The following is a 14,189-nucleotide window of genomic DNA, read 5'->3' on the forward strand; positions in this document are numbered from 1 at the left end:
ACTAGACCAGGTTGCTCAGAGCCCTATCCAGCCTTGCCTTGAACACTTCCAGGGATGGAGCAACCACACCTTCTCTGGGCAACCTGTTCCAGTGCCTCAACATGTTCCTAGTGAAGAATTTCTTCCTAATATCTTATTTAAACCTACCCTCATTCAATTTGAAGCTCCCACCCCTTGTCCTATCACTAGATGCCCACATAAAAAGTTCCTCTCCAGCATTCTTGTGCCCATTGGGGCACAGGAATGCTGCTATAGGCATAGGAATGCTGCTATAAAGTCTCCTGGAAGCCTTCCGCTGTTGAACAGCCCCAACTCTCTCAGCTTGCCTTCAAGGGAGAGGTGCTCCAACCCTCTGATCGGCTCTGTGGCCTCCTCTGGACTCACTCCAACAGGTCCATGTCCTTCTTATGCAGGGAGCCCCAGAGCTGGATGCAGTACTCCAGGTGGAGTCTCACGAGAATGGAGTAGAGAGGGAGAACCATCTCCCTTGACCTACCAGTCACATATATAAGTACCAACTTATATTAAGTAACAACTTTTCCAGGATTTTCACAGCAACTGAGAGCACTGCTGGATGTCCAGCCAGTAGGCTACTCCATGTCCTAGAAAGTGGCAGGAGTGCCCACACATGCAGAGTGTATAAAGCTCTTCCTTTAGTGTCCTTTAAAAGTCACTGGTGAGTTCCATGTACCTACCCCGTGTTATGCCATGAGTGTTTTTTAGTGATCTGGATTTCAATATATCAAATCTGGCATCTTTTCTGTTCTCATGCTAGACACGTGTGACTAGTATGAAGTCCAGTCTAACTAGGATTCAGCCGAATGACAACCAGTGGTTTTATTAGAAGTTTCTGTTTTTTATCTTCCACTCTTATATTAGCAGTTTGATTAAATATGAAGCTGTGAAGGTAAGATTAAAAGAAAACTGTAGGGGCCTTTAGAAGTACAGGTATAATCAGAAGTGCTTCTCATGATAAAGGTTTTGATTTACATTTTTGGTGGTTTTGGCAAAGGAACTCTTATAGATACGGTGAGAATTACAGACTGGAGGCCTAAACAAGTACAGCATTTTCTTTTGTATTATTAACAAATCAAACTTTCTTAAAGTTCAGCTTTGTCATCAAGTGGTCTTCCTAGAAGGTGACATGGATACATAAATGACATGAGCAAATGGAAGCATGTATGTGAATGAATTTCATTTTCCTCACATGGTTAGACAAATGGATCCAAATTTTATATTGTTTGTCTCACTTAGGCTCAATTGTCCATAAACCAGGAATTAGATCTAAATAAACGGAACAACTATTGCTGGATATGATGTATCCTGATCTCTTGGATATGATGTATCCCAATTGTGCCATGCTAGATCTTGAAGGGTGTGCTAGAACAGAATTTTCATGAGGGTGGGATGTCTCAGAAGGCCCATTTCATGTCAACCACGTTGCAGACCATCCCTGGGAACTTTCCTGCTTAAACTGAAGGCTGTCAAGCTGTCTTGGGTGTTGCATCTGCATGTAGGCCTACCTATTTATTTTAAGTCTTATTTCTGAGTCATGATCAGTCTTGGAGACTGCCTTGCACACTGAGATAATCACGCCCCAGGAGCACAGGCTTCAGTCATCTCTTTTAAAGAACTGACATGAAAAAGAAATGGTGGAAGGTAGAGAAAGTGGTGGTGGCAAATCACAATTACAATTAAATTCATACGCATGTCCTTGTGTGTGTGTATACATATATGTGCTTCTTTTTCTCATGTATATACATCTCTGCATATATGCATAATTATCAACATTATGTGAAAAAGCATATGAAATAGGCATTTACCTTCTATATTGACTACAGCTGATAAGGAATGATATATGTAATAGAAGGTCTTTATATCACTTCTATGGAGATATTGGCAAGTTTACTCTTCAAAGTGATATGCAGTGATTTACAGCATGTCAGGTGCTAAATATGCCTGGGAACATTGACTTGCTCAGTGACAGAAATAAGCTATTCTAGCCTTCCTTTAGTGAGAAGTAGTCTACCCTAATATTATAGCATTCAGATGGACAGTTTCTGTGGAACTACTGATGTGATGTGTATTCACAGCCTTCAAAGCAAAGTTGTTAATGTGTTGATATTCCTTAGCGTATTGCAGGGATATCTGGTAGTATTTGAAGAGAGGTTAATAAAGAAATTGGTGAAACTAGTAATAGTCATGCTTATATTTAAAGATATAAACTGCTAAGCTAGCCCACAGAAAGGATGAGTTCAAAAAAGCAGCTAGGTTTTCTTTTGGTATAAATCAGTGGGAGTTTGCCTCTAAGCCTGCAAGGCTGTGTGAGTTTACAGTAGTCAAGGAACTGTCTGGTAATTTTATCTACACAGAATAGAAGGAATGGTGCTTCTTTTAGGTCCTAGATATTAGTCTAGTAGCATTAGTTAGCAAATGAAAGTCTTGACTTTCTGTTTCTTGCTTTTGTTGGTTTTGCACATCTGGTCTCCTAGCCTTAATTTAAGTCCTGTTATTGTTCTGTCACAGTCTTTGTTTTAAAAATACTTCTAAAATTCTAATATCAAAAAACTGTTCTGGCTTCAGTGGCAACAGAATAAATGTCAAGAATGCACTTATCTTGAATGAGTGTGACCCAATACTTTACTTTCTTGTTTTGGTAAGTACGAACAGCCCAGAAAGCCAGGAGTTTGCCCTGAGTCTTCACATCACTTGTGCAACACAGTTCTGTCCACCTGTAAATCAAACACAGTGAGGTAAATAGTTTTAAGAATATACTATGAAGATTCTCCTGGTTTTACATGCAGAAAGAGAGGCAGTGAGAGGGAGCGAACCTCTATAGGGGAGGTTAGAGGACTGGGTGGTGTTACAAAAACTTGCATGAAAGCCAGGAATCTGTTCTGGCCTGCATGACATGAAGAACTTCATAAATGTGGGATGGTTAAAATGTTCTGGATGCTATATTGCACAAAGCAAATGAATAAACAAGAGCATTAGAAAATATTTTAGGATTAGAAGATTAAGAGTAATTGCAAAGGCAGACTGGATGGCTCAGGAGATTGGTAAGGGATCTGGAGCCTTTCACCTCCTGATTAGCCAAAGATGTAACCCAGGTAAGCAAAAAAAAAAAAAAGAAAGAGTTATTAACGTTTGATGTTCCAATGTAGATGGATTCTAATCAGTAGTTGCAGAAGAAGCCAGAGGTCAAAGACAGCTTTACTCTGCATGTAAGCCTTGTGGCTGAATCTCTTATGTGGATATAGTTTCTGATGGTCGAATTTTCTTCATAAAACATATGATTACAGGAGCTGGCAGACTTTGTCTTCTTTGGTGATTTTTTTCATTTTCTGTAAGAAGTCTTTGTAAACTGCTTTGGCGTGATGGAATTTAGGATTGAATTTTGAAAAAGAGGAGGGAGAATAGAGTAGGGTAGCATTTAGATAAAGGACAGATTAAAAATCAAAGACACACTTTTTAAAAAAAAAAAATTACTTCTCCTTGCCCAAGTCCATCTATTCCATGAAATCAATGTCTTCAGTCTGACTAATTAAAGTAATATAGGCATATCTGTTGGAAACATATAGTGCAATTACACAGCTTTGTTGAAGTACTTGCCAACATACTTTAGAAAGTACATCTTGAAACATTGTCAATTATCATGTTATCTTTTCTCCTCTTTCTGGCTATTTTTGGAAATGTGTGTGCTGTATGAGGAGATAGCTTAGTTTTATTAACACGTGGGCTTTTGGTAAATTCTTTCCCAGTCTTCTAGATTTTGAGAATTTTCCCCATTAATGAATAAATTTAATGATTAAGAATTTTGAGTTTCAGGAAATCTTACTGTGTAATATATTTCAGTTTAATCCTAGAATGACACATGGCTTCGAAGAGCAATTTTTAAAGAATATCTCAATATCAACAATCTCAAGCTCAAGAATGGAGAACCTATTCTAATAGCTGTCTGCCTCTATACTGTGTAATAATTAATATCAACTATATTGCCATAATTGAGGTGCTGCTGAAATAAGTGATAAGCCTAATGTTTCATAAGCAAGTGATAGTGAAGGAAAGAGTTGAATCATGTTTCCACAGACCAAACTTGTATGTTATGTTCACTTTAAAAAGAGAATTGTGAAGATTAATTTTCTTCTGTGCTTATTGAGGGAACTATGGATCTATAGTTGCTCCTACATTTCTAGTGCAAGCTATACCTCTGCTCATGACTGCCACTAACTATGTCAGCTAGCACTTTGGACTGCACTCATATAACAGAATTGCAGAGTTTTAGCTTTGCTTTTGTTTAGTTTCTTCTTTTTGTTGGGGAGGAGTGTTTTCTTAAGAGCAGGGGAATAGGTTTTGTTGGGATCATAATGAAATAGAGGAGTAAATACAAGAAGCTATCACTTCTGATATCACACAGAAATACACAGAAATGCGGATATTGATTTCTGGAATATATATATATATTCCACTTTCTCCATCTCGTTCTCCTTTTCCTCTTTCTGGGGTACGTCAGAGAGAGCAGGAGATTAAGGACAATTTCATACCTGGTGAAGGAGTTTAGGGCCTGTACCTAGAGATACAACATGTAACTGAAAAATCTGAAAGTCAAGCCAAGACTTGAGCAAAGTGTGTAAATCAAAACAGTTCTGCAAATGTGTGGGCTTCGTCCAAATTTGGCTTGCTGAAAGCTGAAACAATTTCGGTTTATACCATCACTTCAAAATTTTTCCCAACCTCTTTGCATGGAAACTACTTTCTTCAGTTCTCTTTAACTGATGACTCTCACAGAGGCTTTCAGTAGGTATTGTTAAGTGTGAAAAATGGCTTTTGAATATAATAACATTAAGATCACCCTCTATTGCCTTTCACATACATGGTCTAATGCAATGCATTATTTTGAATTGTGGCAGGGTATTCGGAGAAATGTCAAACCAATAACTGGTAATCAATTACATTCCAGTGGTGTAAAGGCTGTATGTGTTCCTCACATTGCAAGGGTTTAAATTGTGTGGGAATATCTAGTTCTATTTTATCGTCTTGCAATGCCGAGGATGTATTAGCATGGGACACAAACTTGCTATGTAGGCCACTAAGCAGGATTAGCACAAGTTACAGAAATTATGTGATTTACAGTCCATTGTAGAAAATGATAGTATTAATAAAACATTTGACCAATGTTCTAAAATAAAAGTAGTTAGCAATGAACAGCAGATGGGATTGTTGCCACTCACAGTTTCTAACTGGTGTCTACAAAGTGTCTGCAAAATAGGTTGGTATCTGTAACTCTGTGACTGGACAGCTGAGAGTAATGGATGTATTTACTCATTAGAGCCACTTAAGGTAAAGAATTTTGGCTAGTTTTCTGTGCATGCATAGAACAAACACACATACCTAATTAAATGAGCAAAACCAGATCACCTTGCAACTTATGTAATCGTGCAGTGAGCTGCTGTTATTTTCTCTTCACAGTGATTCCATCAGTGCTTTCTTTATGTTGTCTTTCAACACCACTGGGACTTTGAACATTGAAATAATGCAGTGGATGGAGACCTGAAGTTCGAGATACTGGGGAGCAGGCCCAGATCCAACTGTTGTCAGTTGGATAAGGCTCAGCATAGCTTTGTCTCCAGTTCTTGCTTGCCATAAAATGAATAAAGGGAGATCACTCCTACACTGTAGAAGACCTGTTAAAACATCCCTCTTCCAAAGAACCTCTTCAAAACCAAATTCAGAATTTGATAGCAGAACGTGGAGCCCCAGTTTAAAGTGAAAATGTTATTACAGACAAGTCCTAGCGATTTGGCTGCCAGACTCACCATTGCCTAATGAGATATGTTTCCTAAACAAACAGAAAGCCATTTTCAGTTTATTTAAGAAAACGTTTTAACCAGTTCATGGGAATTGTGCTTTCTCGAGGAGATGGGGGGGAAAGAATAGCAGCAGCTCATATCATGGTTTAGCAACTCATTGCCTCACTATACATGTTCATTCTGATGGGATACAAAGGATAACATCTCATTCTCTGAGCTAAATGGCTAAAAGGCATTTTATTATATGCATTTATAAATGTTTACATTTCATGCTCTCTGTATGTCTGAGTCTTCCCGTATGGTGTGATACTGAATGAGCAGTGATCACATGCTTTCTTTATGGCACAGCTGTTGAGGAGGAGCAGAAAAATAATTACAGCATTTGCCTTATGCATTAGAACTGAATCCTGCAGAAATGTAGTAATACACTTACTGTTTGGGAGAATGGAAATCAAACTCTGCAAGGCTAAATTTTATATTCCCTGTAAGGGAATATATTCTTCTGGGTGTAAAAACTGAGAATATGTCACAAGGAAGCTTCCACCCATGTCTGAACCATGTGGTGTGGAGTGGTTGATGACAAAGGAGTTGATGTCTGTGGATTTTGGGCGTAAAGAGGAATTATCTTCCGTATGCTGTACACTATTTGCTCTTCAGGAAAAGAAGCCGTGCAATAGTGACATTTTTGTCAAGAGATTCTTTCTTTGGCCTTCAAACCAGTTGTACAGGAGCAGCAAATCTCCCCCTGATGTCAGGGGCAGGTGTGGTGCTCTCCTGGGAAGGGCAGGCCTGCCTGCTGTGAGAACACGGGCTTTAATAACATCAGCCCTGGAAGCCTTCTTCCCTTCCTGCAGCGCATTTTGCTCAGACATCATGAGAACAGTTAAGTAGACCTACCTTTTTTTGTGTGTGTGTAATTAGTGATGTCATGGACTTGGGTGTGGTAGGGTTTTTTGCCACATGCCATTTTTCTACTGTAGTTTTTCCATCCTTGTTTTACTAAATTGAGCTCTGTGCATGAGAGGAACAGAAGATTTCCTTGGAGAATGTCTTCAGTGAGTAATCCTTGAGAAAACTGCCTTTCGTTTGAGACAGCAGCCACTACGGCTCTGTGAAAAGGCATCCTGGCGGATACTGGATACTCCTGTAGAAATGGTCTTTGTAAGAATTGGTCATACTCTGACAAAGCAAACTGAATTTGTTATTTAAAATTTAATTTTTGTTTGCTCTTATTTAGAAAACAATTCTCTTGAACTATTAAACATGAATATGATTAAAGCATGCAAGTGTATTGAAAGAAAAAGACTGAGGACCCATTCTTTTGTTCCACACCTGGCATAGATTCCCAGCAAAGTTTGCTGTCAAAGGGTTCTGAGGTACGGGAACGGATTATTGGGTCTTTTATCAATTACATTATTCAATGATGAGTGAAGGAAGGAATAGTTCTATCAGAGAGTGCTAAGATCATGTTGTGTACATGTGCCTCAGACTCCCCAAATCAATATATTTATTATTCATATGGAATATATATTCTACTATGAGAAACATTTAAAAATCTTCATCAACAAATGTTAAACATGTGAGGGTATATGTATGAAATCTTACTACATTAGTACAAATGAAAATGGAGGTGATGGTTAATCAAAGAGGCTTATGAATTTGTTGCTCTCTATTTCTCTTCCCCCCCCACTCCTTGCTATTTGAATAAATCTACAGTGGAGCTAAACTGACCTTGTTCTTTATTCACAGGTTACTTTAGGTGGAACCTTTATTGGAATTGGGCGGAAAACTCCAGATTGCCAAGGCAACACCAAGTACTTCCGCTGCAAATTCTGCAATTTCACCTACATGGGCAACTCCTCCACTGAACTAGAGCAACACTTCTTACAGACTCACCCAAACAAAATGAAAGCAGCCCTTCCCTCCTCTGATTCTGGTAAAACTTCAGAGAAAAACTCCAATAAATCCAGTCCTACTCTTCGACCATGTGATTCTGGAGACTTGGGGAAGTGGCAAGACAGAATCACTGTAAAAGCAGGAGATGATACACCAGTTGGATATTCGGTGCCCATCAAGCCAATAGATTCCTCTAGACAAAATGGTACCGATACAACCAGTTACTACTGGTGTAAATTTTGCAGTTTCAGCTGTGAATCGTCCAGCTCATTGAAACTATTAGAACATTACAGCAAACAGCATGGGGGAAGCCAGGCAGGAAGCCTTCACCCAGATCTGAATGATAAGCTTTCTAGGGGATCTGTCATTAACCAGAATGATCTAGCCAAAAATGCAGATGGGGAGTTAGTGACAAAGACAGAAAAGGGTGCGAGTGTGGCAAAAAAGAAAGACTTGACTAGCAAAGGAGCAGAGGACAGCATGGTGACAAGCTACAACTGTCAGTTCTGTGACTTTAGGTACTCAAAGAGCCATGGCCCAGATGTAATAGTGGTGGGCCCACTTCTCCGTCACTATCAGCAGCTACACAACATTCATAAATGTACCATTAAGCACTGTCAGTTCTGTCCCCGAGGCCTCTGCAGCCCAGAAAAGCACCTTGGAGAAATTACTTATCCATTTGCTTGCAGAAAAAGTAATTGTTCCCACTGTGCTCTCTTGCTTTTGCACCTGTCTCCAGGGGTGACAGGAAGCTCTAGAGTCAAACACCAGTGCCATCAGTGCTCATTCTCCACTCCCGACGTGGACGTTCTCCTGCTCCACTATGAGAATGCACACGAAGGCCAAGCGTCTGATGTCAAACCAGAAACAAACGCCCTGCCAGGGGCAGAGGGGCCGCTGACGCTCAAGGAGAACAAAGAACACTCATGTACCAAATGTGACTTTACTACCCAGGTGGAAGAAGAGATTTCCCGACACTACAGGTACAGTGGAGTTTCAAATGATTAATGATTTGAACCCAAACAAATAGCCCTCCCATAGTTTCTAAATTAAATGTCACCATTCCTCAAACATTTGAAGAAACTGGAAATCAAAATATGAATGTGTAGATATAAATCTTTACAGCCAGAGTCCAATCCAACATCGACTTTGTTTTGGAAAACCACCAGTTAAGTTGGTGGATTTAATTATACATTTAAACCTGTGCAATGGAGAGGCAAATTTGGATTTGTGTGCAGATGCTGAAGTTTCAGCATATTTGAGGTTTGGTCAACTATTTTCCACCCAGAATCTTTTAGGTACTGTTTTACTTTAGGCTTTTTACAAGAAAGCTGGCATCTTCATTCAGTCAGGGAACACAAATGGCTTTACTTTCCAAGATAGACTGTGAACCCTTTCATGCTCCATAACAGTGCTTCGATGTACTACCTTTTTGTAGTATTTTCCATTCCCAAGTCCAGCAATGTAATAATTAGTTTAAGAGCATTCCAGTGCTGTTTTGGTGTTGGTTTCCCACTGGGAGCAGACACTCTTTTGTCTGTTGATGTCATTCCCCAAGATCCTTTTGCAGATGCTTATTTTCGTGTTGCTGGTTTACAGTGTCATTCTATTTATTTTAAATGCTAATGTTCCTATTTGGAGGTGGATGCAGCCAGTCTCCTGACTCAGTCTGACACAATGTCATAGTGGCAGCCAACTCCCCGCTAAACTTCTTGGGTCAGTTCCTGGGCTGTTGTAAACTGGCAGTCCAGTTTACATCAGAGGAGGAGGTGGCTCATAGGCTTTGTGAAAAGCAACAGTTGTGTGCCGCTGCAAAAGCGGTGTTAAATATTAGAAAATCATGCTGAATATGTTAATAGTTAGGGCTAATGCGTCAACAACAACGGAAAACTCAGTATCTATCTCATCTAAAAGATCTTTGCGTGGAAGCCAGCTAGAATGAAGACAAAAGAAGATGCATTTTCAAAGCTAAAGCTTTGTTAAAAGCTCAAGAAACTTTGCCACGTTTAATAGATTCCAAGACATCTAAAATTAACAAAGGCAGACTGGGGCATGATACTTTAAGAGAGATTAAAGCTGGGGGCATCCAAATGTTGCCCAACAGAGGGCTGCATTGGCAATGTATCAGGAGTCTATTAAAAAAAAAAAAGAGCAGATTGCTCATCTTTAATTTGGAGCTAGGGCCCACGGAGGATTCAGGTCCCAGCATGCAATGCCCCATTTTTGATCCAAGTGGGCCTGAGGGATGTTGTGTGGATTAATTAGTTAATGTTTGTAAACTGCTTTGAAGATGAAAAGTGGTATCTAAGTTCCAAGCATTATTATAGCAGCTTTGAGCCATGCTGAAGAACTCCATAGGCAGCACTTTGTCCGCCACTGGGGCATGGCAACGATCTTTTTTTAGTGGTTAAATAACTGGAAGATTGAAATGGCTCCTTCACTGAAAAAAACTAACCTTTTATTTTGCTGCAGCTGGTAATTTAAGTTTTAACAAGCATGTCGAACTAGGATCCTTTTTCCCAAAGAAAGGAGAAGACATGACTTTCAAAATTAAGTGCTAAGTCTGAGATGAGGCAGTTGTAGCTTCTCCTTCGGAGGGCTCAGCACCCTGCAGTTGTGGCAGTTGTGACAGGGAACTGCACTTTGGAAAATCAAGAGATACATTTAAGCATTTGGGTCTCAAGTTGTTTGTCTAAACTTAGGCTATTCTGTTTAAGACACTCGAACAATGTATTCTGTTAACCCTCCAGTCTATGACATTATTGAGTACTCAGGATATTGTGCAATTAAAGTGAAGTACAACATCCTCATAACTGCCAACTTTTTTCCCTTTCTTCTGCACTCCTCCCTTGATAATTTGAATTTTGTTTCTTTTCTACTTGTACTGCTTCTGTTTTCCCCCACTATACATGTTTCTTTAAGTCACAGAAGTTAGTTCAGTTTGTGATAGCTGGTCTGTAATGGCAAACACCAGCAGGTTTTATTGCTTTCCTATGTAAAACCTAGGTTTCACTCTATTGAACTAAAACTTTTGAGGCATTATAGCTTCTATTTTTATTATTATTATCAGGCCTTTTTTTCGTTAGAAGTTTTGCATGTATCAGATATGTGTTTTCTTTCCCTTTTTGTATTTTAGGAACTAAAAATACAGAATGGTTCAGATTTTAAAAAGTAGAACATCTATAACATAGTAGTATTAGAGAGTTATGTGACACACAGAAATGCTGATGTGGAGTCTGCTCACATCCTAGCTGAGCTTCTGTGTTTCTTCATCAGAATTTTTCTCAATATCGCTTTTATTGCACACATTATATATATATATATCTGATGGATTTAAAATGCTGTCCATGCACATATATCTAAAACCTGTTCATTTATATAATAAGAAGCTGAATGGATTCTAATAATAAACATAATACTAAGCATTAATGTGATGGCAGAAAGTGTTCTGCTGTTCACATATTTAGGTTTAGACTTGACAATCTGGAATATCAGAGCTGGCTTTAGATGCTCCTTACATATTTTGGTTCATGTATTTTTTTGTCTGCACTATTTTCATTTTTGAGTCATATGACTGAACAACATGCTTAATTTATTTTATTTTTTATTTTGCTTCCTTTTGGCTCTACGTCTACAATTTCACTATGTCTTGCTAGCTAAAAAATTTTCTATGTCCCAGGGTTATTCCTTTGCCGCCATGTATTTGCGACAATATTAGAATTTGCAAAAGCAGTTCTTTCCAAGTTTTCTGTCTACAGAAATGTATACTTAAACTTAACATTCATTCAGTATTTCTTGACATGATTATTTGAGAGCTGTTCAGTTAAATCTGACGTCAATGAATCACTGCATTTGAGTTTACTTGTATTTAAACCTCACTAAAATGTGCTTACTCAAATAAATCCTTATAAGATTTATTGGCCTTCATTTTCCACTAATTCTGCTACTACTCATTTTCCATTATACCTCCGAGGAATCGGATACTCTTCATGTTCATTGGGAAGCTTAGTTTTTTCTCAGAACTGTCTGGTATTCTGATGAGCCAGAAGATGCCAACACTTAATTTAGATAAAAATCAAACAGAATTTGGGGAAATTTTGCATGTTGGATCACTTAGTCTAGAGATTATTTTCCTGCTTGCTCCAAAATTGGTTTTGAATATTTTTTTTAAATCAAAGCAACTCCTTGCAGAAATAATTTTTTTCCTAATTTTGCTAAAAGATGTAGGAAAACAATGCATTTTCTCATTTTTGCAAAAGTCAGAATTTTTCATAGAAATCCTTACTTGACAGAAAGCATTTGATCGGTGCTAGTAGTAATTAAAAATGCTATGCTGAAAAATCCTCTAAACATCTTTTTAAAAACAAGATAGGGTAGTTATTCATTAAACTGCAAAATATAAAAAGAAAATATAAAGATTCAAATGAAATAAAAGCTGTGGCAGTGGTGCAGAATCATTGTTCTAATAAATTCTTTTGAAAATGTGGTTGACAGCAGTTGTGTAGGGTTCTCCTTTGAAATTATTTTGAATTAATTTCAAATTAAATAATTCCATACCTCTTAAAGATAAATGAGGTAGACGGGCAAAAGGCAAAGGGGTGCTTGGAGCTCACGCCTTCCCAGCGCCAGGGCTGCACCTCTGGAGTGGGAGTGTTGGGGGCAGCAGTGTTGGGGCTGACCTGGCAATATCTCAGGCAGCAGATGCCAGAGCAGGGTGTGCAGACTATGGAAATGTGGAGCCTTTGGGACACTCCCCAGAGAAGCCAACTGAGAGCAAAAGTGTAAATTGAGGCCCACCAGCTCCCAGTTTTGCAGCAGAGCAAGAGCCTTAACTCAGTGAAAAATAGCAGCAGCTATGAGGGCCTTTTCCATCCTCCTGACACCTTAATTCACTGCTCTGAACTTGTTTGCTCTTGCCAATGGGTTTTACTCTCCTTTTATCTCAGCCTTGCTCTCCACTCTGCCCTATTCCTCTCCTTTCTAACCCTCCACTGAAGTTTCTTGCTTACTTTGCTTGCTGTCTTTCCTTCTGAATATTTTCCCTACCCACAAACTTGAGTGCAGCATCCATCCCCAAAGTAAACTTTCTTATAAACCTGTTTCTTCATGAGAAATGATAGTAATTATTATATTCATAATTAAATTCAAAACATGCATAAAAATGGAAGTGATACGACAGCCATACCTTCATCCAGCATATTTTCTATGCCCTAGAGCCTAGGACTGTCTTCAGGTAATTAAAAAAAAAATTACTTGTTTTGTAGGGGATGGTATTTTGTAATACTTCAGACTACTTAGAAGTATGTCAACAAGACTTAATTAACAACTGACTAGTGTCGGGAGTATCACAGCCTATTAGGAAGCTCAAATAAAGAATATTAAATCCATCAAACGCTCCCCCCCCATCTAATCTTTCCAACTTCAAGATTTTGCAAATGAAGACCCTTGTATCTTACAGTGCCCAAATCAGGTGCATTTCATTACAAATAATGATAGGATTTTTTAGAGTTGTCAGAATGTAACTGTGCAGTAAAGGTTTGGCCTGAATTTCTTGACATTTAATCTTAGCATTGGGCCATAGATGTTTTAATGTCCACCAATAATCACAACTTTGATTTATTTTTTAGTGAAAATAATAGTGCTAAGTGACATCAGTGGATGGGATGACATTGCCAACCCAATGCCATATTGCAGAGAATGCCACTTTATGGCTTGAATCTGCTGTCAGTTTGCTTGAATGCTGTATAAATAATACCACAAAAGGGAGAATGCTGTTTCCTTCTTCATTTACATCACTTTTTTCCATACTGACTGAGATTTTCCTCAAACATCTCTTCTTTGAGCAGCTCTGTACCAATACATGGTATTGCACCTGATGAATTCAGAGTTTCAGATGGTATAGCTGTAGTTTAGCTGTAAGGTGTAGCTTTGAGGTAATGCACAGGACTGCTTATTGTGTACTTTGCAAATTGGAATTTTTAAAATTTTGTTGCTTAGCTTTGAAGAGCTTTGTGCACAACTCTAGATGTAACTTGTGCTTTTAGAAACATGGAGTAGGTTTAAATTTTAGTAAAAGAGAAATCAAACACTGCCAACTTGTATCCTTGATTGCTGTCAGGGTGGAGTGAAAACAGGCAAGTAAACATTTTCTTTTTATGCCTTGTTCTGGAAAAGAATTAAGTTTCCCACTTTCAAAAGTTCTGTAATAGCTGATGATAGTTATTATTTTAGTATTTGGGACTGTGACTTATTTTAGACAGTTCCAAACTTTGGCTTATGTTTTGGAGCTTGGGGATAGAATAATACACAGGACAAACCCATGCAAAGTATGAAGATTTAGAATGTCAATGGCAGATTTTTAATGCATACTGGAAAAGTGTATGTCCTGAAAAAAAACGGTCTGTTGAGTTACTACTTACTGAAGTCAGTCCTCGATTTTTCCACATCACAGTCCTTATCACAGTCTCACAGAAGAACAAAGGA

General features: G+C 38.5%; 1 protein-coding gene across 7 annotated transcripts in view; it reads left to right on the top strand.

Moving 5' to 3' along the window:
- Positions 1-14,189, top strand: part of TRPS1 (transcriptional repressor GATA binding 1) — a 214,126-nt gene that overhangs the window by 47,842 nt on the left and 152,095 nt on the right. For 6 of the 7 annotated variants that reach the window (XM_064646381.1, XM_064646399.1, XM_064646372.1 and 3 more), the window contains one exon: positions 7,560-8,689. In XM_064646381.1, the coding sequence (XP_064502451.1) occupies positions 7,560-8,689 (1,130 nt within the window). The remainder of the gene's footprint in view (positions 1-7,559; positions 8,690-14,189) is intronic. The other variant, XM_064646426.1, reaches the window with a different exon arrangement.

The sequence above is a fragment of the Pseudopipra pipra genome, chromosome 1, assembly GCF_036250125.1.
Source record: "Pseudopipra pipra isolate bDixPip1 chromosome 1, bDixPip1.hap1, whole genome shotgun sequence".
NCBI classification, from domain to species: domain Eukaryota; kingdom Metazoa; phylum Chordata; class Aves; order Passeriformes; family Pipridae; genus Pseudopipra; species Pseudopipra pipra.